The sequence below is a fragment of the Myotis daubentonii genome, chromosome 2 (genome assembly GCF_963259705.1).
Source record: "Myotis daubentonii chromosome 2, mMyoDau2.1, whole genome shotgun sequence".
Classification (NCBI taxonomy): domain Eukaryota; kingdom Metazoa; phylum Chordata; class Mammalia; order Chiroptera; family Vespertilionidae; genus Myotis; species Myotis daubentonii.
Window position 1 is genome coordinate 3,065,654 of NC_081841.1, and position 27,450 is coordinate 3,093,103.

The 27,450-nt window shown below is 56.3% G+C and overlaps 1 protein-coding gene across 1 annotated transcript; it reads right to left on the bottom strand.

The window, feature by feature from the left end:
• Positions 1-1,952: 1,952 nt before the first annotated feature.
• Positions 1,953-24,618, bottom strand: SAMM50 (SAMM50 sorting and assembly machinery component). Its single transcript, XM_059681414.1, has 15 exons — positions 24,425-24,618; positions 19,681-19,791; positions 18,250-18,351; positions 15,668-15,755; positions 13,394-13,500; positions 12,791-12,921; positions 12,496-12,583; positions 12,203-12,331; positions 11,628-11,699; positions 10,633-10,719; positions 10,412-10,482; positions 8,933-9,000; positions 4,728-4,874; positions 3,936-4,077; positions 1,953-2,101 (listed from the first exon to the last, which is right to left on the bottom strand). Exons 1-15 carry the CDS (start codon positions 24,443-24,445, stop codon positions 2,056-2,058), a joined length of 1,410 nt encoding a protein of 469 aa, XP_059537397.1. The 5' UTR covers positions 24,446-24,618; the 3' UTR covers positions 1,953-2,055.
• Positions 24,619-27,450: the final 2,832 nt, after the last annotated feature.

The window sequence follows — 27,450 nt, forward strand, 5'->3', positions numbered from 1 at the left end:
GAGCACACTGCCCACGGAGCCGCGCGTGAGGCCACGCAGAGCGAGGAGAGACCACGCGTCCACGGGACGGAGGACACGAGGCGTCAGGCGGGCTGCTCTCCCATGAGCACCGTGCGGATCAGGTTCACCTAAGTGAGCTCCTGTTCACACGGAAGGCGACACCCAGCACAGGACTGTGGGCGTCCCCTGGGGGCGTCCCCCGTGGCGACAGGCTGGCTCCTGGCCCCTTCCTGCAGAGTGGAGCAAAAGGTTAATTACCCAAACGTCCAACTGCTCCAGCCTGAGTGCTCAGGTATTCAGAGACAATGGAGTAAAACTGATGCAGACTCGCCAAGGCCGGTGGCACTTTGTGGGGGACTTGCTTCGTGTCTTCCTGTCACATCTTGGTACCCCAGCGGCAGCGAGGCCTCCCGCAGGGCACTCGCCGGCTCCTGCCTTCCCCGGAGAGCCCGTGTGAAGCCTTCGTCTGCCACTCCTGCCCCCCTGAGCACCCGGGGGCTCCGATCCCCACTCCCCCTGCAGGCGGCACACCCTCCCCCGGGGAGACAGCGGCCCAGGTGGCTGTGGTGAGGGCCCATCAGGGACCCAGGTGCCGGCCTCGCTGGGTTAAGCACGCAGCTTTTCACAAGCCGCCTTTGGAAGAACGGTTCCCATTGAAGGAGCAGTTAGACCTCACGGGTCAGCGTCTGGGACTAGATCTCGGCTGTGTGGCTCTAACTTACAGTCTGGCCATGCCAGGGCTCGAACGGGTTTCTCCCCAAACAAGGAAACCATTTTCGGGGGAAGGGGGGGGGAATCTAGTTTCCCATGTTCCCAATTATAAGAAAGGGAAGCTGTTTCTTCCTACAGATTCTCTGCAAGTCCCCGCAGCTCCTGCAGGCGGAGGGCCTGCAAGCTTGAGCCTCACGACCTGCCCTGAGCCCCAAGCTGCCCTCAGGCTGCCCTGAGCCCCAAGCTCACTCGACAAAGACATGAAAAAGATCTGGGGAGGACAACGTGAAAGGAAGGGACACAGCCCCGGCTTGGAGAGGGAGGGAAACCCTGCAGGGACGCGTCCTGGCCAAGGCTGGGGGCGGCACCTCTCCCCTGGACATCTTCACACGGCAACATTTTTTCCTAAGAATTCAAAGGAAGTTTAACTTAAAAAAAAAAAGTTTCCCACATGTGACTAATACATATATCCCAAATACAGTCTTTGCGATACAGGTGGGTTAGGGAGAATAGTAATCGCCTCCCCCACTGCCCCCATGAAACTGTCCGCGCTCCCATTTCGGGGTTGTGTGACGATGTCACAGAACACGGCGAGGGGTGTGGGCTGCAGGCAGAACTGAGGGGCCACAGAACAGAGGGCCTCAGAATAAGGAGGGAGGCCTGAATGATCGGGTGGCCCAACAGTCACCAGGAGCCATCAAAGGGCAGAGGCAGAGCCTGAGGGAGACTGGAAGGCGCCACGCGCTGGCTTTGAAAACACGGACGGGCCGTCAGCCCAGGCAGGTGGGGCCTCTGGGAGCTGGACGAGGCCAGGAAAGCGTCTCCCCAGAAGGAACAGCCGGCCACTCTGGCTCCGGCCCGGGAGACCCAGCCTGGACTTCGGCCGCAGACGGCACGGTGCCCGCTGTGTGCTCGAGACACCGGGTTAGCGGCGGTTTGCTGGAGAGGCCGCAGGAACCCGGGCACTAACCGGTCTGACTGGCGCAGCTATTGCTCTCCAGGGGACACGGCCCTCTCTGCTTCAGTGTCCCCGTTACACACACTTCCTCCTTCCCGGCCACTCACGTTCAGTGACTCAACAGGCGGAAGGAGCGCTGGCACATGGGGACCCCTCACAGAAGCCTCGCGTCTGGGGAGAGGACTGGGGACTGTGACGGGGCGTCTCCTGCCCCGCCCCTGGCCCCCAGGAGGAGCCCGCGTGCGATGCTGGTCAGAAAAGCAAACCGTGGCCACAGGGCGTCTGAGTGTTTGTCTTGAACGTTTATTGACAGGGATCCCCACGAGGGCTGCGGCCAGAGAATCGCTCCAACGTGTTTCCGGGGAGGGGCTGGAGGATGCTCGCGGCTACAGGAACCTGATCCCAGCTCCAAACTGGACGCCATCACAGATCCTAGGAAAAGGGCAGGAAATCAGGGCTGTGGCGGCTCTGCTCGCCCCGCGGCTCAGAGGCGCTGCCCTGCGGCCGAGATGGCCCTTTCTCGCCTCTGCCTGGCACTCCCGGGGCGCAGCTCCCCAGGCGGCCGCCTCACTCATCACGTCTCCGGGGACCCGCTCAGCCGCACCGTGACAACGCTGCTAGATCTCAGAGACAAGGGGCCGCAATCACCCCCAGCGTTAAATCTAGCGAACGTTTCAGAACCGTTTCCATTTCTGTGAAGGCCTGAAATCCAATTAGAGATGCCAGCATGAATTCGGGGGAAATCTGTCATTTGCACACATCCATCCCCAGCCTGCTGCCGCTGAGTTTCAGAAGAGCCGATTACACTCTGACAACTTCACTCAAACGTCCCCAAGTTCCAATCTGGACAGCACACGAGTGACGGCGCGGCCCTTGAGGCACGCCCCCCCCCCCCCCCCCACCCAGGGCGCTGAGCACAGCGGCACCTGCTGCAGCGCCTCGAGCACAGACAGCCGTGCAGCCCGGGCGCAGGAGCGGCTCACGTTCTGGTCCTTAAACCCACGCACACAGCAGGCTGCCTCCTTCCCGAAGAAACCCACTGGAATCCACCTCTAAGCACCTTCCCGACTCCACCTGGAGGGAGGGGAGCCCGGCTGCAGGGAGCCGGCCATTCTCTGTGAAGACACGTGAGGAAGGGTCCACTCCACGGGCTCCCTCAGCCCCGGGGCTGCTTCCTGGGGCACAGTGACCTCCAGTGGCCTCAACAACAATGCAGCTTCCATGGCCACAGCACGGGGGCGGGGGCTGCACCCCACTGTCTGAAGGACAGGACCCCCAGGGCAAGTCCCACGGCCAGGGAGTGCCAGGGCAGGGCTGGCGGCCCGTCCAGGAGGCTGAGCCTCAGGCCAGTGAGTGACGATAAAGCTACAGCTAAACCCACGTGCACTTCGATTTTCTTTGCAACAGAACATTCGTAAAGTATTTCCCTGTGTAGTTTGGACTCACGGTGAACACAGTTAATACACACCAATTGCTCGACACGGGAACAGCCTGTGTGTTTTCTGAGGCAGGGATTGGTGCAGAGTTAGTTGGGACAAAAACTCCAGCAAGGTCAGCAAGGAGAGGTGACTTGTCTCTCCGCAGCTCCGAGCCCAGCAGAGCAGTCCCGAGTGGACGGAGCGGCTGCGCTCTCCCTCGCACTCGGCTCTCAGAGGAGCAGAGGTGGTGGCGGGGCCTCCAGCCTCCGGAACAGGGAGAGAGAAACGTGCTGCTTACGCCCTGAGTCTATGTGTTCTCTTACAGCAGCCTAGCCGCTGACACGTACACAATGACAGGGATTTCTTAAAGCTTCATCAGGCACCAAATAACAGAGAAGGAACGCGTTTCTGTAACTGTAAATGCCCCTATGCCATCGTCATCCATGTGGTGGTGAGCACCTTGCTCAGTAAGATGACTGCGGAGAAAGGGCAAGGTGGGGGGTTCCCCCAGGGGCCGGGAGCGAAGCTCTGCCCTCCAGCCCGAGTCCCCGGCCGGCGGTCACCAGCAAGCGGATCTGTAACGCCTCGCCCGCCCGTGGCCTCGCCCGCCGTGGCCGACCCGAGGAGCTCCTCTACGCGGCAGCAGCAAGTGCAAGCGTGTGAGGTGGGGACACGTCACATATTTCCCTCCCAACAAGACAGAAAAAAAACAATGGAGAAAACACGTATACTCTCAATCTCTTGCTACCTCTTCAACTTCTCCTAAACCTTGAATCTCAAAGGCCAATGAGACGACTCACACGCCCAAGGCAGAGGTGGGGCAGTGGCTGAGAACGCGCGGCACCTACCTGTCCCCTGCCTGCACGCCCATGGGCACGCAGTAGTTGAGCTCCAGCCGGGCGATGTTGCCCAGCCGCAGCACGATGCCCGCGCCGTAGGACCAGCGGATGCACTCGGCCAGCTTGCGAAGGTGAGCGTTGGGGCCCTCCCCTGAAAGGAGAAGGAGGGGTGTCCACGGTGTAGCCCTGCCTTTCACACCATCCCGGGCCAGCCTCGCTCGCTCGCTGGCTCTGTGCCCTCTGGCCACGTTCAAAGCCAGGCCTGGATAGTCAGGAGACGCAGATAGGACCCGGATGGAGAGGGCGTGGGACCACACTTTTCCCTGTCCCGGAGCCAAGCTTCTCCATCCTCTGGGCCCGGCACATTCTGTCCCTTTGCCAGAATGGCACGCCCCCTCCAGACACCAGGCTGAGGGCCTGTGCTGCGTGCAGCGCTGGACACCTCTGATGTCCCCCCGGCTGGATACGCCCCCGGGGTCTCCCCTCGCCCTGAGCGCCATGAGAACGGGACCCAGTCATGGCCTCACTGACCGGCAGGGGGAAGGGGCACCAGGCATGTCTGCTGGGCAAATGCATAGATGTGTTTTTGCAAGACAGCATTCGAGGGGGGTTTTCCATGTGTGACCCACTCACTCAACCAGAAACGTTACTCTGCACACAGTGTCAGGTGTTGTATGAGTTTCTTAAGGAAGGCACAGCCCTAAAATTTAAAGACTGTGTGATCTAGACAGACAGACACCTGGCTGGCACTGTGCTTGCAAACATCAGTCTACTCCCCAGCAGTGTCTGAGCCCCGTTTACCGTAGTTGAGGTTGCAGAGGTTGCCTGCGTTGAGGAAGAAGTGTGTTCTGAAGAGCTCGCCGAAGCCGCCCTGGCCGGGCCGGAAGGGTAAGGGGGTGTACAGGTGCAGGCCGCCGGCCCAGTACGCCTCTCCGCCCAGGTAGTCTCCTGCAAGGCGGGGTGCAGAGACAAGGCCACACAGAGTAAGAGGCCGGGGCCACAGTTCCCGTGAGCAGCGGAGTGCTGCGTGCACACGCCCAGCCTCAGGCCTGGCTGCTCCCAACGCCGAGGCTGCCGGCCTCCATGTGGATAAGCTTTGTCCCGCTGACTTTGCACTCTGCCTGAGCAGGAAAAATGCCAACGCCGCTTAGAAAGCAGTGAAGTCAGACGCAGAGCATCCCTGTGAAGTGCCCGAAATAAAACAGGCTCACCGGGGCCGCAAGCACCTCCAGCATTAAACAAAGCAAGGCCTCCTGGGACTCACTGTCCCCTAAGCGCCCATCGCCACCACCTGACAGGCGGCATTTTGCAAAAACTCCACAATGGAGACAGATGAACGTCTGCACCCTCCGGACACGCTGCCCACGCTGCGAATCCACAGGCACGGCCTCTGCCACTCACGGTGGAGGCAGCACCCAGCGCCACGCGAGAGAAGGGCTCCTTGGTGAGGGCTCATGACCCCGGGTGACTGCCCCTAGGGTTCTGACAACCGCTACCTGCTCCATTTCAACTACAAACAGCCACAGCATGAAAGTGACAAGAAAACACAACCTTGAAACGTTTACATGTTGTTGCAAAAGACCTTTGTAGATGGTCTGAGGACCTTTGATACGAAACGACAAACCTGTCATAAGAAGGAGAGACGCTGTCTCCGAGACTAGCCCGGAATGACCTGCTGGACGACGTGGAGGCTCGCCCTGCGTCCCTTCCTCACTGAGGCTCTAAGGCAGTGGCTCGTTGTTACTCCTGTTGTGGCCCCACCCCATAACAAAGAAACAGAATGTCCGGAGGATGAGGCCCAGAAATCAGGATTTTAAAAAGATCCCCAGGTGATTCCAATGTGCAGCCAAGGTTGAGAACCACTGCTCTAGGGAACAGGCAGGACAAAGAGCTCGAGGCCACGGCTCCCAGCCACGGCCTCCCAGCCACGGCCTCTCCAACTAATCGTAACGTGAGAGGCGGGGGGGAAGCTGCTACCACAGGGGCGGGAAGGGGAAACTTCCACTCTGTTCAGAGATAACCCTACACCCTGCCCTTCCCCCAGTGGGCGGTAAGCAACCACAAATAAGAACGTAAAATGTGAGCCATTTCCAATCACAGAGGGGGCTTCCAGTGCCGCCTGCTTCCTTAGCTCACGTGCTGCAATGAGCTTTCCCGACACCCCCTGCTCCGTGACCAGGTGAGGCTGGTCTGCGTAGTCACCCGCGGCACCGCACACTCATCTACTCCTCACCCACGGCATGTTGGTGTCTAATTTCTTGGTAGTGCACAGGAACTGGTGATGCATTTCCTTGCACACACAGGTACATGTAGACAAGTACATACACCCTGAGCGTACAGCCCAGTTTCCACACATGAACACACCACAAAAGGAGCACCTGGACGGAGCAGCAGGCGTGGGCAGCCCCTCGCGGGCCCTGCTCTCAGTCCCACCCGCCAGGCCGCTAAGTGAGCGCTGCCCCGGCCTCGCTGCGCAGGTCGGGCAGCCTGACGCCCTCACACACCGGCCACCATGCACGGCCTCCGGGCCAGGCCCCTCGTGGTGCCCTCACGGCTGAGAAACAGTCCACGTGTGGCGATCCGCTCTTCACCGTCTGGTTCTATTGACGGCACCTGGGTTCCCAGTTTCCAGTTGCGGGGGGGCGGGGGGGCGGTGTTATTAAAAGTCCCTGCACATATAGACTTTAGGGCAGCGGTTCTCAACCTGTGGGTCGCGACCCCTTTGGCGGTCGAACGACCCTTTCACAGGGGTCGCCTAAGACCATCCTGCATATCAGATATTTACATGACGATTCATAACAGCAGCAACATGACAGTTAGGAAGCAGCAACGAAAATAATTTTATGGTTGGGTCACAACACGAGGAACTGTATTAAAGGGCCAGAAGGTTGAGAACCACTGCGTTAGGCGCTTGATACATACTGTCAAGCTGCTCTCATGAAAAGTTAGGACGGTTTACGTTCTTGACCACAGAATGTACCAACGGGCTACCTGACAGCTACCAGAGTGGAACCTCACTGTGTATAACTTCCAGGCAAGTGTACAACGCCTACACTCTCATGGAGCACTCACAGTGCGTACTTATAATGAAAAATAAAATAAAGCTACCCGTAAACTATGTTACTTTTCTAAGAAAATAAGATGCTGAGAAAGCACTCCAAAAATAAGTGAAAAGGGACCATCTGCATTTTGTACAGAAGTCAGTGCACGGGCCCTCATTATTTATACAATATAAAATCGAAGCAACGAAGATATTAAAAAACAGAAAAATCAGGACAGAATATTTTAAAATGGAATAAATGCGCCCACTGAGTGACGTTTTCAAAGTTTATCATGACGCGTGGAGGGACCTGACACAATGTCAAGTGCCAGAGGCTCAGGCACCAAAACTCTCTCACGTCTCAGAGCAACACGCAAGCAACACGCCTCCACACACAGTCCTGCCACCAGCAGCTCCACTTCCACGTTCGATGATGAAGTGAGTTACAGAGGAGCACGAAGACTATCCCGTGCTCACTGCGTCACTGCTTCACAATCACAGGAAAAAGAACCGTTTCCATGTCTAACACTTGGCCCTGTTTAGAAGATGTTGGTATGGCCAGCAGATGAAGTGTGCGGCCATGACAATGACACTAACAACTGTGGAGGCACCAGGCACTGGGAGCACGGGGTCACTTCCTAAAGCGTGAGACTGTCTCACCACCACGCCGTGCCCCCGAGTCTAACACAAATGCTACTGAAGTGCAAGTTCTTCTCTGTCCGTGCGGCCCCTGCGAAGACAGTCGCCGACTCTTCCCTGTGACTCAGCAATTGTGCTCCTCGGCACTGACCCAAATGAACTGAAACCTGTGTCCAAACGGAAACCTGCACGTGGAAATTTCATCAGCTTTGCTCCTAACTGCAAAAACCGGGTGCCCTGACGCCAGCCAAGATGTCCTCCAATAGGGGAGTGGATAGCAAACTGGTGTCATGGAACGTTGTTTGTAAAATGATTTATGGAACCGTATTTGGCGATAGAAACATCTGAGCAATCAAGCTATAAACAGACCCAGAGGAACGGTAAATGCCACTGGTCAGAGGCAGCCTTCAAAGGCTTCGCACTGTACGATTCCAACTACGTGACTTTCTGGAAAAGGCAAAACGACGGAGACAGTAACAAGTTCAGCGGTTGCCGGGGCTGGGCAGGCGGAGGGATGGGCAGGGAGCGCGGTGGGCGTGTGGCGGTGAGGCTGCTATCGGGCCCTGTGCTTGTCGAAGGCACGGCGTGAGCCTAACGTGCGCCACGGGACGTAGCGGGTACTAACGCGCCGGCCCCGGCTCAGCAACGACAGCAACAGTGAAACAGCAGCGCACGTTAGCAGCAGAGGCGCACGGCCGGCCGCAGGGAGCCCTGTACTTTCTGCTCAGTTTTTCTTTAAACCTGAAACTGCTCTCAACAATAACGGCCATTGATTTTAAAAACTACAGTATGTCACCTGGCCGGTGTAGCTCAGTGGTTGAGCGTCGACCTATGAACCAGGAGGTCACGGTTCGATTCCCCGTCAGGACACATGCCTGGGTTTCAGGCTCGATTCCCCAGTAGGAGGCATGCAGGAGGCAGCCAATCAATGATTCTCTCTCATCACTGATGTTTCTCTCTCTCCATCTCCCTTCCTCTCTCTAAAATCAATAAAAACATTTTTTTAAAAATTATAGTATGTCAATAAGATAAAATACAGTCATTTAAAATGATAAAGTATATATTCTTATAAATATCTTCATTATTGTTATTGGTGGGAGAAACAGGGTTATCTCCCACCAATAACAGTCACACACGTCATCACCGTCACACACGTCACTCACTGTGCTGTATTTTCGCCTGGATATATTTCCTACAATTCCCTTAACAAGTACCTTCCCAGGCCTGCTGGGTGGTAGGCGCTGTGTCGGTGGTGACACCTACGATTGTGGTGGTTTAAACAAGCACATCCTTTCAAAGCTGAGGGTGGGGCTCGGGGAGGACAGACCTTCACTCTGCGGCCCGACGCTGTGCATGCTGAAGCCGCGCACGCTGGTGGGTCCCCCGAGGTAAAACCTGGAAGGGAACGCAGCCGTCAGAGGAAGCCGGCGGGAACGTCGCACAGGACCGTGCAGAAGGCGCACCGTAGGCTGGCGCGGGCGCGGGGAGAACACTCCAGCCCCGGGCAGGCGCACAGCGACGGTGGATTTCATTAACATCCAATCCCATTCCTTTCATACTTCCACGTCTTCTTCCCCATGGCTGTGCGGGCATGTAATAGCCCCCCGCTGGCAGCTCCAGAACTTCTGCTATCCTCAACAAGGCTGCCATGGGCGCCCTTGCACATGAATCTTCCAACACTTCTGAATGTATTTCTGTGCATTATATTCTGTGCCGTGTGGAGGTGAAATGTTAGGTCCCAGAGTTTAGAAATGAAACGCTTTTATGCTCCCAAACAGCCAGCCAAAAGGCTAGGTTAAGCTCATGCAAGGCCGAAGGAGCTTCTGGCCCTGGAGAACAGGCGGAGCCTTTCCGAGCAGCCAGGACAACGGCGCCCCCTGCTGGCCGGAGCGCAGCGCTAGCACCGGCTTCTGAAAGGCCCGCTCTGCCTCATCCGCCGGAAAACATTCTAGGCCTTGGAGACGTATTTCCACATTTAGGAATCTCCTCTCAGAACACGAAGTGAACAAAAGTTAGTTACAAAATCACATTCCTCACAGCGTCGTTCGTGTAGAGAAGCATTACAATGCTGCTTATGAGAAACTTCTCCTGACTTGGGGAATGGTGTATTCGCTATCATTTCTTTAAAACTGTTTTAGTGCTGGCCGGTTTGGTCAGTGGTTAGCGCGTCGGCCCACACACCGAAGGGCTGCAGGTTCGATCCCGGGTTGGGATGGGAACTGGGACAGCCACTGATACGTCTCTCTCACGCTGGCATTTCTCTCTCTCGTCCCCTCTCCCCTCCCCACCTTCCACTCTCTAAAAAAGATCAATGGGAAAAAATCCTCATGTGAGAATTTTAAAAAACATACAAACTTTTATGAAAACAGGGAGAACATAAATCTATACACAACATATATGTCAATAATCAACAGATGAGTATATACATTAACATGTATAAACTCATGTCCACAAAAAAACAGAAAAAAAGGAAGGCATCCCAAATGTAAACTCCACTGAGCAGGACTGTATCTTTACCTCCTTAAATGTCTCTCTATTTTTATATTTCAGCAACGTGTATCAACTATTTCCTTTCCTACTCAAGGGAAAATAAAGTTCTTTAATATAACAAAGTTAACTCCCTCCTCCCAAAAGGCAAAATGTTAAATAGGAGGTATGCTAGGTATTTTGAAACTCACTGAAACAAAAACTAAAGTAAAACTGGAAATACTTGCTCTCCTAAACGTCTCTGAAACGCCTTACAGAAACCAACCCAGAAGGGCGGCAGGAAAACACGTGCCGTGCCCAGGACCCCTCACCCGCTCACCTGTCGGCGATACTGGACGGTTTGTCTCCGATGGGGACCAGCATCCCGCCCCAGAGAGAGGCCGAGACGACCTAGTGAGACACAAGCAAACCACTGTCTCCCGGCAGCCCCCCTGTCAGGAGAACAGTCACACTTGCCCGCGAACCTTCAGCCCTGGGGCGGGGAAGAGCAAGCCTGGGGGCGGGCACGAGGGATAAGACAACATCTGCCCAGATACTCACGGAGTCAAACACAAGTGGCTTATTCAACTGAAGCTCAAAGTCTTCTTTTATGAAGTGCACGTCCCCTCCGGTGTAGCCGGCCAGCTCCTGGGGGCGAAGCCACAGGTCAGAGGAGCAGACGTGCCACACAGGCCGCTACGCCACCCGCCGCAGCGCCATGTGCTGTGCGGCTCTGCATCGTTAGACAGACCACTGTCTCCCAGAAGCCGTGCCACGCGGTGCAGGGCCTGACAGACAGTCACCAAACACCCTGAGCAGCTGGAGCTGCCCATCCCATGTGAGAGGAAAGCGCGGGCGCGTGACCGTCTTATCACAGAGCCTGCAATGGGTGACCGCTGCTTGGCCAAATCGGCGTTTGAAAAAACATCTGCCGGGCACTGGCCGATTTAGCCCAGTGGTTGGAGGGTCAGCCTGTACACCAACGGGTCTTGGGTTTGATTCCCGGTCAAGAGCACGTACCTCGGTTACAGGTTCGATCCCCAGCCCTGGCTGGGGCACGTGCAGGAGGCAATTAATCGATGTGTCCCTCTCACATCGATGTTTCTCTCTTTCCTCTCCTCCCTCCCCCCCTTCCACTTTCTCTAAAAATCAATGGAAAAAATACCCGCAGGTGAGGATTAAAAGCAAACACCATCAGGGTCTTGCACGTTTCCCACAGAAGCCGACTGCCAGCTGCTCCGACCCTGCAATCAGGGCAGAGCCGCAGCGCCGCAGCCTGGCCGCGTGTGTCCCTGGCACCACAGCCTGGCCCCTGCCGGCCCTGCGTGAGGAGTTCTCTCATGGGAAAACACTCACACCGAAGCACGACTGTCCTCCTGGCCCATCCAGTGACACCAAGAGGCCAGAGTGACGCTCGCTCACCTGGGTGAAGGTGCACTGACATCCTAGCGGGCCGTCCTACCACGGCCTTTACAATGAAAGGAAAACGGTCAATACTGAGACGTGAGCCCATCCCCAGGGCCCGAGTGCGGGAGGCCCAGGAGCAGGAGCCCTACCTGGTTCACCTTCAGCAAAGCCCCCCTCCGGGGCAAGATGGAGGAGTTCCGGGAGTCGATGACCATGGCGTGCTGCAAGAAACGCGTCCGGTGTTCTCAGTTCCAACAGGACTGAAAAGCCGTGGTGCTTATGAACTCTAGCTGTGCGCTAGGCCTGGTGCTGACACGGCACAGCCCTTACATCACTCATCTCTATGAAGACCCGTGAGGAAGGTGGGACTGTCACCCCGTGTTGTACAGGAGGGACCCGAGAGAGCGAAACGACCAATTCTCGCTCATGGGGCAGGAGACAACCCGCCCGGGTCCGTTCTCTCAAGGAGCTCACCACCCTGACCGAGGTCCGCTCAGCAGCTCTCAACTGGAACCCAGCGGCTCTTCCGCACCCCGCTCCCCGTTACACCAATGCTATCTCAAACATGACAACGGGAGCCCATGAATCCGGTGGCCAGGGCGCACCATCTTTCCACACAACCTGGGACACCTGTCAACCGCCCCATGCTGGCGAAGGCTACTTCCCAAGGTGCCACGCGGCTGCAGCAGCGGGTGCAAACAGTCTCGCCCAGGGAGGCCCTTACCGAGAGAGAGGACTTCAGGGAGTGGCCGCTCTCCTGCCGGACGGCGAAAGACGCAGTCCTGGCGAGGCAGCCCAGCTCGCGCCACACGCCCTCCCACTTGACGGTGTGGCTGGTCTTCCAGATGGGGAACTGCAAGCACACGGGCGGTCACCTCCACTGGACGGCGGCCGGCCGGGCCTCAGAACGAGGCCTCCTTAGGTTACTCATTAAACACGCAAGATCCCGGGGAATCGGGGAAACAGGCGTTTGCTCCCACGCGGGTGCAGGGAGGGAATGCCGGGGGCGCCACTCACACTGTACTCGGCTGACACGCCTCTGTCTGTCTCCCGCAGGGAGCTCCACGGGAACTGCCCCGTCACTTTATACAAGTTCACGGAGAAGCTAGGAGACAACGGACGGAGCTTAGCCGCGGACACAGTGACTACAGCCCACACACACTTAAAGCCACAGACTCAGAAGCACACTCTGGGCGCAGCGCTGTGGCTCTGCAGGAGGGGCGCTCGCTCGGCACGCTCTCCCCGCCGCCAGCCAGCTCCTGAACTTTAACCCTTAACCAGGCCACCGCACCAGGGCCTGCTGGGACCCTACTTTCTCTCGAAGTGCCCGGGCTGCGGCCTGAAGAAGGACAGGCCGTAGGAAGTCTCCTTTGTGCCGTAGGAGAACTGGAAGGTCACCTTCTCTGCCCGGCCCAGCAGGTTGGGGAGCTTGAGGCCAAGTACCTGGGAGGGAGGGAGAGAGGGAGACCTTGGTTACACTGAAGGAGTGATAACTTCTTAAGAAGGACCTGGCTAGCTGAGGGGCCCTCCCACACGGGACAGAAACACAGACTGCAGATCTGGAGCCGGGCAGCCATCATCTGTGGTGGCTTTTACCTGTCACCCTGTCCTCGCCCAGGGCCCAGGGCCACTACACCCGCTGCTGCACTGTGAGGCCCGGGGAAACCAACGCTGGGGTCTGGAGAGCAGGGGAATTTGAACAAGAAACTGAATATGAACGTTCCCCAAATCATTCCTAGTTCACCACTGACGTCAGTATTGCCTCCACCATCTGAAACATGGTCAGTCAGGGAGACGAAGGAGAAAGCACGGGTCACCCCACAAACGAAGGTCAAGGTGAAGGGTGTGGAAACGACCCCGGGTTCAGAACAGGCACATTCACCAGCGCAGACGGAAGGGAGGGAAGCCCTCGTACCATGCTGCCCTCGTTGTTCCCGACCATGGTGTTGTAGCTGCCCGTCAGCCGCCGCAGCTCGGTCACTTCAAAGGTCACGTCTAAGCCGTTGGGAAGTGCGTCGTCACCTGGGTGAGGAAATAGCACTCGGCAGTGAGACCGCAGCCACGGCTTCACTCTGGGCCCCGCCCAGCAGCACCCGCGGCGTCTGTCCCGCAGCCTCCCCTGGGAAGCGCGCCCTCTGCTGTGGGGCTCAGGGCGCCGCGCAGACCACCACACCGCCACCAGGACAACCGCCGCACCCACCGCCTCCAGCGGGAGGTCTCGGGAAGCAGGCGTGTGCGCGCGGCCGGAGCCACGGCAACACCTAGGTGAGCACGTTATCTGCCTCTGTTCTCACATCAGGAAGGGCCTGAAGAGATTTGGGCCTCAATCAACTGACATTAAAAGGTGGACTCCGTGTGCCAAGAGGGACTGTAGTAACCCCGGAAGAGAAGCATGAGCCGCACACAGATGCTCAGGTGGGGGCGGGGCCTGGGGTGATGAGTGTCTGAATTCAGTGCAGCCGCCTCATCACCCACCAAGGGCCCTGGGTGCAGGGGACCAGGCCACGCTCTGCGGGGCCGTGGCCTCTCATGGGAAGGAAGGGGCTGGCCCTGACCCTGGCTGGACAGGAGGGTACCTGCAGCTGTCCCTCCCCGACGCCCACCCACTGGCTCCCACCGGCTCCCACTCTGAGTCCATCCTCAGGGTGGAGGTCAGAGCCGTTTATTGTTCTCTAACGAGTAGATTTTACTGTTTACAGTGGTGTTAGGTTCACTGAAAAACTGATACAAAGTGCAGTTTGCATACACCCCCTCCCTGCCTCTTCACACCGTTATTAACACGCTGCGTCAGTGAGGTACCTTATTACAGCTGAGCGGCAGTGGGGCACTGCTGTGAGCTCCAGTGCGGTCTCATTAGGGCTCACGCTTGCTGCTCTCGGTTCTCGGCAGCACCCACCACACCCACCATTACAGAATCATCCGGAATGACTCCTGGTTCAGTTCCCAGGGAGTTCCGGTGCGCGGCCAGGGTGGCTGCTGGCGGAGGCGGGCCAGCTGACCACGCGCACATCACACTGACAGCAGGCGGGGGGGGGGGGGGGGGGTGCTAACGCTAAACGCCACCAAGACTCGCCACCGGAGCAGCACACCGGCGTGGAGGCCAGGGCCACCCCCGTCACTCACGTGTTGACCTGGGCGTGTTACTGAACCTCTCCTTTTTCTAAAAGAGTAACAGTGACACTTGCCCAACTGTGAGGATTCACTGGATCGAAACGCCTGCGCAGAGCTGGGCACGGGCATGACTGTCACTCTGAGGATGCAGGTAGCCGGCCTCGCCCGCATTTCTCTCCTCTTGTCCAGCCAGTGGTCTCCACTCTCACTGCATCACAGTCACCCGGGGCTCATTATGCCAGTTGCTGGTGCGCCCTAAGTTCCTACTTTGATCGAATGTGCGTTTCACCACGCCCCCGGGAGAGCAGCGCTGCTGGCCGGGACTACACCTTGAGAGCCACTGTCCCAGCCGTAAGCGGACCCTCAACTCCTACTGCGCACGTGGCCACTCAGACTTCACTGCCAGCCCCCTGCGGCCCCCCTGCACCAGGTGTGGCCACGTGAGTGAGTCCTGCCGAGGGATGAGAGGGGAGCGCTACGCACAACACAGGGCAGGTGCCTAAGGGAGGGGTACCCTTTCACCCCTGCCGGCCTTCCTGACGCTGGAATGAGATGTGAACTCGGGAACGGTGCTCAGCCATCACAGCGACCGGGGCACACAACCCGGGCCACACAAACAGCTTCTGTGATCTTGGGGATGATGAGGTGACAAGACACCCGGGAAAACCACACCAGCCCCAGGGGACCTCAAGGAGCAGAGCTGTGACACCAGCCCCAGACGCCTGCCATAGCAAACAGGCAGTGAGCAAAACCTGAGGCTGAGCTCTGACCATAGCGCCTCCTCTTTTCCAAGCACATTTCCGTGGAGTCTGCAGGAGCCCATCGGACAGCTGCGGGTCGGGCTCCCTCCACGGGGACCCTCTTCACCCTGGTGCCGTCCAGGGCGGGCTCCCTCCACGGGGACCCTCCTCAGGCCCTGGTGCCGTGCAGGCTCAGAGGACATCTTCACAGCCCGCCCGCCCACCCTGAGCCTGACACTCAGTGGTGACTCCGAGGCTGCCAGCTGCCCAGCCCGGTGCTTGGTAAGCCCTGTGATCCTGGAGGACGGGTGGGAGGGGCCGCCACCCACAGCACGTACCTTGACACGTATCGATCAAGACGTCCACTTGTCTGAATATTCCCAGGCGGAGCAGTTTCTCACGGGCTTCGTGAGACTTGCGCATCACCTACGAGAGAAACAAAGATGCATTTCTCTAAGGTACCGGCATGGAAGGCAGCCCCGTGTCCAGGCTGGGGGCTACCATGTGGGGCTTGCTGGCCACTGAGAAGACAGCGCCCCTGTGACAGACACAAAAGAAGGGATGGAACACGAAGGGGCAACAAGAAGTCCTTTTCAGAGAGCAGAAAGCAGAGCAGATAACAAACCCCTTTTGTGGAAACAAAAGCCCAGGTTAAAAGGCCACAGCGCTGCAGGTTCTCCTGGCGGAAGCGCCTCGGCATGAGTCACTTCTCCGTGGGACCCTCCGTGTGTGCATGCGCTCTCATTCGCTACTCTGCTCTTCCTCCTCTTCGGTGCCAAGAGCGTCCTCTCTGGAGCAGGAGCCCTTCTGGGGGGGGGGGGGGCGGAGGGGCGGGAGCTAAGCTGGAGGCCGGGAAGGGACGAGGAGCAGTGGGAAGGACCCTGTGGACAGCAGTGTGGTTTCGTCCTGCAGAAAAGGGGTTACTTGAGGCTGTCAGCAGGGGTGACAGGACGGCGTTTCCTTAGGGCAGGAGCTGGCCGGGCGGGTGAACACAGAAGGAGGAGGAGGAACCCCACCGCAGGCCGGCAGCTGTGACAGTGGCTGGCCGAGCCGGTCCCCGTGTCAGAGGGAGGACAGACCCACATTTCGCAGGCAAGAGCCGAGGAGGGCCACTGTCTGGATGGAGCAGCTAAGCAGAGAGGGGAGGCTACGAAAACGGTCAGCTCTGGGCTCTGGCTTCTCAGGGCCATTGGAGAAGTCGGGGGGATGGGCAAGGCTGGTGGGAAGAGGCCAGGAGTCCAGTGTTCAGCCACTAGGTTGGCAAAGTTTGTGGCAACTCCGTGAGGAAATGCTGGTGGGCAGCTGCCCGTTCAGGGCTAACGCTCAGTAGGGAAATGGCTAGAAATGAGGTTGGGGAGCATGAGGCTGTGGATGAGACCCCCAGGAGGGTGACAGCACCCAGAGACTGACCCTCGTGGGAAACCAAGCCTGAGGTGGTCACAGGGAACGAGGCTGCCACCGGCCTGAAATGAATGACGAGGGGGGAAGCAGCCAGGAGAGCAGGGATTCATGGAAACCGAGAGGAAGGAAATGTCGAGAAAGGATATAAACACATTCCGAAGACAACAACGCAAGCAAAACACATGCGAGGTGACAGTCATCATTTTCAACATACAAGCAGCTTATTAACACGGGCCCACAGTCCAATGGAAAACAAAGACGCCAACAGGTAATTCACAAGGGAGAAATGTGAATGGCCAACAGGCATGGAAATGTGCTTAATCTCATTCATAATTAAAAAGTGCAAATTGAAACAACGAGATGGTATTTCTCTCCTTACAGGTTGGCACGGATTCTGAAAGTGCAAGGACGCCCAGTGCTGCGAAACAGGCCCTCCAACACCGCTGGGCGGTGCGGACCGGACCGCACTGCTCTTTGGGGGGCGAGATGGCACAATGTTAAAGCTGGAGCACACAGCCTCGGGCCAGAGGACCACTTGCAGGCCAGCGTCCTGCAGATACGCCACCAAGTACACACAGATGCTGGCTGCAGCCCTGTTCGCCTGAGCCCTCTGTCTGATGCTCATCCACAGGAAACGTCACAATTACTGATGGGGTACCAGGCAGCTGGTTCGTGCTGATGTGGAAAGATGCCATGGTCACTGATAATGCCGAGCGTCAAAGGGCAGGAGAAACGTGGAGCTTGGGGCTGCTGTGCACAGGCTCGGCGTGCTCTGCCCGGCAGGCGCCATTCCTGAAGGACGCACCAAGCCCTCCGCCTGGCTTTCTCTGAAGGCCGGCGGGCCTCGGCGAGGCAGTGGGGGAACAGCCCACACTCACTTCAATGCCCTCTACGCCATGGGACTGTTTTATACTGGTTTTTTTTTGAATTATACTTATATATTACTTTAATCTTTTTTAAAAAAATACTAATTTTTAAAAGTGGGAATGGCCAAACACTGCTGCAGGTCAAGTAGAACGAGGGCTGAAAGCAGCCACGGGCCCTGCCACGAGGAAGCTGGGTGACCCTGCCCGGCGCATAAACGTGGTTCCGAGGTCAGAAGGACAGAAGAGACCCCAGGGGACAGAAGTTATGATGCAACCCAGGGAGACTGCGGGAAAGGGAGCAAGGGCCAAAGGGACCGCAGGGAGGGTAACCCCGAGGGCCCCCACAGGAGAGTGGGGGACGCTTAGCAGGGTGCGGCGAGGCGGCAGCACTGGCACCGCAGCCCCTTCCAGTGCTGGGACCTGTGAGAACACAGGGGGCGGCCTTGGGAGAGACGGGCACCCTGCTCAGGGACAAGGGGGAACGCGAACGTGTCGGTTTGTGGGAGGCGCCGGGGAAGTGAGGGGGTTCAGCCTGGGGCGCCCACGCTCGCTTCAGGGCCAGAGGCTGGGGCGGGGCACGCAGCGGTGTGAGGCCACAGGGAGCCCAGGGTCTTCAGAAGGGAACAGAAGACGCAAGCAGGGAGAATACGTGCCTCAATGAGGTTTTTCGCCTTGAACACGTCTCCGATTTCATACATGATGATGTCATCCTTGGTCCTCCCAAGCCCGTCGAAGTGAACGTGCTGCACCACCACCTGCGTGGCGAGAGGACAGACTGCTGAGGGGACACGGCACGAGCTCAGGCTTCCAGCCAAGGACACACGTCTGAAGTTAATTCCAGGGAGTTTTTTCCAACTTTAATGACCCAGGCTTCTTAATCCCAGACTTTATCGTATTTATTTTTCACACCTTTTCAAATAACTGGTGACTTGAGCGTACCCTTTGCCACGTCTGCACTTCCTGTGAACAAGGTCGCCTGCACCCAGATGGCCAGGGACCACGCGGGTCCTCACCCAGCAGGCCCCGAGGCCCGTGTGTCCTGCCCAGCAGGCCCCCAGCGCTGGCCCGGGTGGCACTATGACCCGGTTTCACGCGGTGTGTCTTTTGCTAGAGATCTCCTGTGATCTCTCTGACGAGTGCTGACTCAGAGGGCCTCTCACTGTCTCCTCCTGGACAGGAAGCCCTTCAAGAGTAGGAACTGGCTGAAACCGGTTTGGCTCAGTGGATGGAGCGTCGGCTTGCGGACTGAAGGGTCCCAGGTTCGATTCCGGTCAAGGGCATGTACCTGGGTTGCGGGCACATCCCCAGTAGGAGATGTGCAAGAGGCAGCTGATCGATGTTTCTCTCGCATCGATGTTTCTAACTCTCTATCTCTCTCCCTTCCTCTCTGTAAAAAATCAATAAAATATATTAAAAAAAAAAAAAAAAGAGTAGGAACTGCTTCTCGCTCACCTGTTTCCATAAAAGCACTGTACACAGTAAACACGCAGATGTTTAACTGGTTCAAGAACAAGGAGTTACTTTAAACACAGGATATAGCAGTGAGCAAAACATCAATTCCTGCCTCAGTGGAGCTTATATTTTAGGGGAGAAAAAGGCAATGTGTATTGTATAGTAGATGGGGATAAGTAACAGAAAGATAATAGGACATACTGGGGAAATTTATAACTTATAGGTGACTGGAATACCACACAGAGAAGATCTTAATTTAAGAATTAATGAAAATGTGCTTTCATTTCTTCAGCTGCATTTAATTTCAAAAGCAACAGAGTTCAGGAAAAGTTGCATTCAAGAACCAAGGTCTTTTTTCTGGGAGCAGGGAATAGAGTATAAACGGAAGCAGAATTTGAGTTAGTCTTTGAAACAATTTTTTTTAATGACATAAATACAAAAATAAAAGTTTGTCTAAACTTTCCACATAAATGATCAGGAAGAGCCATTTTTCTAAACCAGAAGCTGTTTCTCTCAGTCACCGGTCTCTCTGAGACGCAGTCGGCTGCAAACTCTTTGATGGAGTCACGGAGACAGGTCCGTCCTTTCCCTTCCTCCCAGCATCACCTCAAGCCCTCGAACAGAATACTCACATCTTTGTTTTCAAGAACTTCCTGTTTAGCTTCAGGTTCAACTTCAACAAATTCAGCTTCTTCTCCTAACCCTCCAAAATCAGGCCCGCTGGCTGGAAGGGGCTCCAAACTCTGAAAGGGAGGAAGGAACCACAGAGAAATGAACTTGTAACTTTTAAACAACCAAAATCTCAGTTTTGTCTTTAGATCAGCGGTTCTCAACCTGTGGGTCACGACCCCTTTGGCGGTCTAACGACCCTTTCACAGGGGTCGCCTAAGACCATCCTGCATATCAGATATTTACATGATGATTCACAACAGTAGCATCATTACAGTTATGAAGTAGCAACGAAAATAATTTTATGGTTGGGTCACCACATGAGGACTGTATTTAAAGGGCCAGAAGGTTGAGAACCACAGCTTTAGATGACGCTCCACTGGCCCGCCGGTCAGTGGAGGCGGGAGCAGGGTGGGGGGCCAGGCATAAGCTGCTGCCGCTGTAAAGTCCCATATTGGACTCGAGAGCCTCAGTGTCCAGCGTATTATCAATAAATAAAGCAAACATGAATTTTCAATTAACCGAAAGGGTCAGGCGTGAACCAATGACTGGGGCATGATCCGAGGATTACGGCTACGTTAGTTCTGCACATCTGAGGCCCTTTGGAAGACAAAAATGATTTCAAAATAAGATGCCACAAAGACATATATCAGGGAAAAGAAAAATTTCTTTCCTGTTGTTAGAGAAATCATCCTAATTTCTTAAATCAAAATTGGCTATTCTATGACAACTAATTACACTGACAACCCAAATTACTAAAACATATTTTTCTGGACCTGGTAGATCTGTTTGGGTTCAGCAGGTCTCCCTCGCACACATGCTCACGCAATGGGCAGAGAGATCACCTTCTTCAGAGTGAACTGACGTTATCATGAAGGCATCGAAGTGCCCTCTGAATAAGGACTCCAGGCTGTGCTGGTTCCCCTCCAGGCGACATAACGTGTGCATAACAGCATACAGGTTGCAGTGTAAGCCTGCCTACCCACAGGGATGCCCAGACACGCCCGGATGGGCTCAGCAGGTCTAGCGTGGCGCCAGGTAACTGTACAAACAGGCAAGTGTGGGGAAACGCTGCTAACCGGTTACCTGGCTGCTTCCCGACTCCACTAACTCTACAAATAAGCACATCAGTCACCGAAGGCCTGACACCTGCAGCGAGCAGCGCCGCGGGGCCCGGGCCGCCTTTTCCCTGGACACCCAGCCTCTCGTCAGTGCGTCCTGTCACGTCACTGCTTCTCTGGGAAGGTGACGGCCTCACATAGCAAGTCCTCTGTCCCATCCCAGCCCAAGCCTGTACGGTCCTCAAAAGTGCCTACGGGGTAGAACCCAGCCAGATCCCTTCGCAGGGCACACTCCACCGGAAGGCCCAGTCTGCGCCCTGCCCCTCACACTCACGTTCCTGCACACCTTGCTCTCTCTGCCACAAGTAAGTGCCCCCTAGTAGCTTAAAAGCCACTTCAATGGCCCTAACCGGTTTGGCTCAGTGGATAGAGCATCGGCCTGCGGACTCAAGGGTCCCAGGTTTGATTCTGGTCAAGGGCATGTACCTTGGTTGCGGGCACATCCCCAGTGGGCAGTGTGCAGGGGGCAGCTGATCGATGTTTCCCTCTCATCAATGTTTCTAACTCTCTATCCCTCTCCCTTCCTCTCGGTAAAAAATCAATAAAATATATTTAAAAAAAAAAAAAAGCCACGTCAATGGCATCTCCTCTGTGAGCCGTCCGGCTTCCTCGGGCAGAACCCGCCCCCTTCACAGGGACACTCATAGCAGAACTTTATGGCCTTCGCGAGGACACCCTCTTTTTCTTATTTTTATCCGCCTGGCCCATCGGAAGAACTCAAGTGTCTGTGAAGTGGGAGAGTGAATGACTTCTTTTCTCTTGTTCATTTAACAAACATTTACTGAGTGCCATATGCTGAGCACCGGGCCAACAGCAGGGAACGCCGCAGTGAGCCGCACAGACCAGGTCCCTGCCTGGTAGTGCGGGACGTGGAACACTACGTCGGTAAAGGACCGGGGAAGAGGACACTAGCAAAGAATATGTCACTTATTTCCTATCACTATCCTCTGCTTTTGTTGTGTAACATTTTTAAAACAGAATCATTACTTTGTTTCTCAAGTATATTAATAAATTAGTAACTTTTTCCTGTGTTATCTTTCAGTTTACACAGTGCAAGTCATGTATGCAGTGAACACTGTGGTTATGAATATGCGCACAACTCAGCCCACTTAATCTGACAGCCAAGCAAAATATGCTCTTTCCAGGCACAGCGTTTATATTCCATTATGTCTTTAAAAATCCTACTGTGTTTCCTGAGACCTCAAAGCATGAAACGAGCTTCACTAAAGGCCGGCCAGACCCGTTTGTAGTCTTTAATCTGAAACGCAGGCTTTCAGAGGTGATGTCTTTATGATTTTAGTTACGTCAAAGATTGATGCCCTAAATTAACTCTTACCAAGAAATTTACTCATTCACCAAATATTAAGAACCTACTATGTGGCAAGCACTTATGAGATCCTCACCCTCAGAACTTACATTCCAGTGTCTGAAAGAGTCGGCATGGTGCTAGGTATCTGGTGAAATGGGTTAAAATAAATGTCTGGATCTAGCTTCTAATCGTTAAGCAGATCAGCCTGCCAGCCGGTCACATTTTATTGTGCCAGACACTGCAGTGCTAACTGAAGGGATCGGGCATAAAATGTTTCGTTATGAAAAACATCTTTAAAGTGATATAGACTAGAATCTAATAGAAAATATTTTTTAAATGCCAGCTGGGCCCTAGCTGGTTTGGCTCAGTCGATAGAGCATCTACCTGAGGACTGAAAGGTCCGGGTTCGATTCCTGTCAAGGGCACATGCCAGGGTTGCAGACTCAATCCCCAGTAGGGGGCGTGCAGGAGGCAGCCAGTCAATGATTATCTCTCATCATTGACGTTTCTATCTCTCTCTCCCTCACCCTTCCTCTCTGAAAACAATAAAAATATATTTAAAAAAATAATAATAATAAATAAAAATAAAATGCCCAGCTGGTGTGGCTGAGTGGTTGAGCATCAACGTATGAACCAGGAGGTCGCAGTTCCATTCCCTATCAGGGCACCTGCCGAATTGTAGGTTCGATCCCCAGTAGAGGGCGTGCAGGAGCCAGCCAATCTGTGACTCTCCCTCATCACTGATGTCTCAATCTCTCTCCCTTTCCTCTGAAATCAAAAAAAATATATAAAACATTTTTATAATAACAGATATTAATGATAAAGGGTTTCCCATAACCTTTGTTTCACACATGCTTGAGGATACTAGACAGAAAACATACTTTCCTACTGTGAGTCTTGACCAACAAGTTCACATAACACTGGCTAGTGAAACAGAAAGGCCAAATTAAATTTATACCTTTTTTTTTATCAATACATTAATCGGAGCAGCAGCAATTCTAATACCAAAAGAGCTCAATAAAAACAGAGACTCATTCTGTCCCCCTAGCAGCAGCACCAGGCACAGAGCAGCCTGTTGGCCAATTTCACTTGAATGAATGAATGAATGAATGAGTGAATGAATGCTTACTTTGTTTACGATGCTACAAGGGATGCAAGCCATGTAAGATGCAGTTCCTACTGCAACGTCTAGAGTCTTACACTCCAAAAGGATAAAACAAAAAAACGCAAACACAGCTAAACTGGGCACCGAGGGGAAAGGTCAAGGACCTGAGCAGCGGGAGCTACGGAGAAGGTCTATGTAGGAAGTGACCTGAGCTGAGTTCCCCAAGACAGGAACGCCTGACAGCTGGTGACGGCTGCGCGGTGGGCGATGGAGGAGGAGGAAGCTGTGTGCAATGGTGTCCGAGTGAGGGAGTCGGAAGAGCAGCGTTTCTTTCACTTGGACGAAAGGTCTGCGGGGTCCTAGTCCGGAGGCCAGGACCCCTGCGCTCCCTTCTTTTGGGGAAGACAACGGGGAAGCTGAGAACTGAGCTGTCAGTGAAGCCACCCCCATCGTCATAGGAAAGTTGCAGGAAGGGCTGGGACTCAGAGACCTGCGTTTGGGGGCGTCCCGAGGCTCTAACGGTGTGACCTTGGACAAAACTTGTATTCCCGGCCCTCGGTTAAAGGGGCAAGGGCAGCAGCTGGGCAAGCGGTCCGTTCGCCCGAGCAAGAACTCAACATGCACGCGCCGCTGATTCTCGCCACAGCCCGGGAACGTGCACCCTTGCTGCCTCCTCTTACAAGGCGGGGCTGGCGCACTGAGAGGTAAAAGGGGGGCTTCCGGCGGGGTCTGGGCCGGGGCAAGAGGACACCGGGTGCTCCCGGAGGCTACAGATCGGGAGGCCGGAGAGTGACCGGGGAGGAGACGCTGGCAGCGGCCGACGGTAGGGAAGCCGTAGAGAGAAGAGCGTATCGCTCGGGTCCGGGACGGCGCGGGAACCCGGCTGCTCCTTCCGGCCCCGCGGCCCAGCTCAGTGACCTTGGGCAAGTCTCGCCCCTCCACTGCGCCTCGGCCTCCTGTCCGAGGTCTGCGGGACCCACGGGCGGCATCGCGGCGGCCTCGGGCACAGGGCCGCGGGGCGCTGCAAGCGGAGAGCCCGGCCGTTCCACGGAGGCCTCGGGGAGCGCTGCCCTCGGAGCCCCCTCGCCAGGGGACCGCCCCCCGGGCGCCGCCGCGAGCGCGCGTCCCCGCGGCGCCCACCCAGAGGTCACGCAGCCCGCTGGGCCTCTTACCCGGGCGTGCACCGTCCCCATGGCTCCCTCTCCGACCGCCGCCTCACAGAGCTGCCAGGGTCCAGCCCAGGCTCACGGGTGACGGCAGAGGGCGCGTCCGCGGCGGCGGAGCTACTGGGCCGCGCACCACCCACAAGCTCTGGGACGCAGCGCGCTGGGGGCGGCCATGTTGCCCCGCCTTAGCCCCGCCCCTTGGCTCGCGACGCTCTTGCTCATTGGTCCCTTAAGGGCCTGTAACCCGGATGTGCACGTGGACGCCGGGAAGCCCTGAGGCCCGGAGAATGCGCAAGCGCAGAGCGTCCGCGGCCGCCCGCGAGGCTGCAGGTGCTTGGGGCGCAGGTGGTCTGCGTGCGGCTCCGCTCATGGCAGGTGCCCCGAGTTGCCTCTCAGAGTGACCTCACCTGCTGGTGGGTGCGCCGGGGTGTCACCCACGTCTCCCTCGGCCTCCTGCACCCCGGCCCAGGGGGTGATGGCCCCCCGCGCACGCGAAGCACCCCGGCTCCCCACGCGGGGCCTGTCGCGGCGGCCGGATTGTCGCCCGGCGCCCGCCTGCTGGCCGCACGGACCTTTGCAAGTCACTGAAACCCCTCCGGCCTCGGTGTCCTCGTGGGCAGGATGAAGGTGACGGCCACGTCTGCTTCACGGGGTGGGGTAACAGGGCTCCTGCCGGGGAGAGGGCATGCAACGCGCCTGGTCCTGCGCAGGGCCCCCGGAGCCGAGGATAAGGGACCGTCATTCGTTCAGCTGCGCTGCAGCCGGTAAACGTTAGAGGGTCATCCGGGGCTTCCGATGCGGCGTTCACAGTGAAGAGCAAGAGAGCCTTGGGCCTCGTTCTGGTGGGGAAACAGCCACCCCCTAAAAATATTGTAGTAAATAATAGTTGTGCATTGTGTTAAGGGCAAGGAGAGACGCCCGCTGGTCATCCTGTCTTACTCGCTGCGCATTCCTAGCGCTCAGTGCAGCGCTGGCTCGGTGTGTGCATTGGTGCTCACGTAGCCCTCAGGCCCAGCCCACACCTGGCCACGCTGCCCAGGAGAGTCATCCCCAACCCACAGTCTGAGTGCTCCCACCCCAGCAGGGTTCCTCTCATCCCTGGAGACCATGCAGAGACCCCCTGGGAGGGCTGTAAAGATGCACCTTCCGGGCCTCAGCCCTACCCGAATCAGGTTCTGGGCAATGAGGAACCTGGGAATCCGAACTTTAAAGGGGAGTGTCAGGTAATTCTTTTGCCCACGTGTTTCTGCATGACTAGTTTCAAAGGTCTTTGCAAACGTGGGTCTGCTCAGCTGCTTGTGTGGAACCTGGTCAGCAATCCTGGAGGAGGAGCAGGGGAGAGGCAAGGAGGAGCAGGGCGGCAGGAGGGGGTGTGGGGCAGGGATACAGGGGCAGGCAGGCAGGCAGGCAGGACAGCCTCCCAAGAAAGGAGGTGTGGGGGGGCTAGGCCGGGTGGGGAGCTTCTGGGCCTGGGCACAGTCTCGTGAGGCAGAGGAAAGCAGGCTGGAGCTGCAGGGAGACAGGGCTATGATTCGCTGTGAACTCTAGCAGGTCACCACCTCTGAAGTGTCAGTTCCTCCCCTGTGAAACACCAGGATGGAGTTGCTACGACAAACATGTCCCACTAGGAGCAGTGGGCCCGGCACCCCGTGCTTTTAAGCCCATTTGGATGCCCACTTGCCAGGAGATGAGAAACGCCGCATTAGCCCCCATTTGATGACAAGAACAGCTTCCTGGCGCCACTGCAACTCAGTCGTGAGTCTCCCTTTCCCTCCTAGGCTGTGGGCCTTGTTCCAGGCACTGCCTCTCTGGGTCAGTTTCCTCTTTTGAAAAGGGAGGTGGTAACAGTATGCACCTCGGAGCCTTGCTCTGAGGGTCAGCCAGTTAGTGGATGCAATGCTGTGTGTGCCCAGCCCAGAGAGAGCGCCCACCGAGCACTGGCTGTCTCCAGCTGTGTGCCAGGCGTGGTGCCCAGTGCTTCTCACCAGTGGTCTTCTGGAACCCTCCCAGTGGGGTGGCCTTGTGTAGGACATGAAACTGAGGCTCGGAGAAGCTGACACCCTAAATGCAGGTGAGTCTGGTGTGGGCTCACATTTCTAGCCACCTCTGAGCAATGCCCACACCGCCAGGAACTGGGGAGGCACTGGGCTAACCAAGGTGATGCTCAGACGCTTCCCAGCTATTGTAAAAGGGGGGGGGGAGTGGGGGGAGCCTACTAAACAGGCTGCAGCCACCAGGGGGCCCCGTGGAGAGACTGCCCTGGGCTCAGCACCCACATGCTCAGCTCCTGGGACCCAGGAACGGGCGCTGGCCACCAAAGTAAAGGTTTGGGGGTCTCTCTGGCCCCCAGCTCAGACCTAAAAGGCTACTTTGGGTGTGAAAACTTCGGCAGAGGTTACCAAAGGTAAATAACCTGGGAGACAGCGCAAGCTGTCAGCACGGGCCACCCAAACTGGACACTGACTTGAAATTGATTCTGCCGGCTCCCGCAGCCTCAGTTTCCCCATCTGTAAAGTGAGGATGAGAGCAGTTCCCAGGGCATAAAGGTGTAGGAGGGTTTAGTGTGGGGCCTGCACACGTAATCACGGAACAACGCAGATCTTCTGCCTGTGTCCTCCCTCTGTTCTCGAGTAAGCCTCTTCTCAGAGGTCAGCCAGGAGGTTGGCCTGCAGATGGTAGGAGTCATAAGCCAAATATTTGAGAACCTATTGTATACAAGGCACTGGGCCCGGGGACAGAGGACACATCAGGAAGACAAAGTCACAGCTCCACCCTGAAACACTGTGTCTGACAGTTACAATACACATTTCTAGTTTAAAGGCTCTGAGAAGTCCTGCAGTACGTGTACCTGTCTCGCTTTCTTTAACCCGTATTTCCTGAATAGATGGCATCGCAGCGACCTTTTGGGGTTTGAGGCTTGATGAGGCCTTCAGTGGTTCACCAGCATTTCCAGGGCCTCCTCTTTGGGGCAAAGGGCAGACTCCTGTTTCCCCGCCCCCATCCACATGACTCTTGGTCCACAAGCTGTGAGC

Coding starts and splice junctions, on each gene's coding strand:
- SAMM50 (XM_059681414.1), bottom strand. CDS start 24,445: ATGGGGACGGTGCACGCCCGG. Junction 10,720..11,627: donor CTTTGCTGAAGGTGAACCAG/GTAGGGCTCCTG, acceptor CTTCGCCCCCAG/GAGCTGGCCGGCTACACCGG. Junction 9,001..10,411: donor CCGTCCAGTATCGCCGACAG/GTGAGCGGGTGA, acceptor GTTCCCTTCCAG/GTTTTACCTCGGGGGACCCA.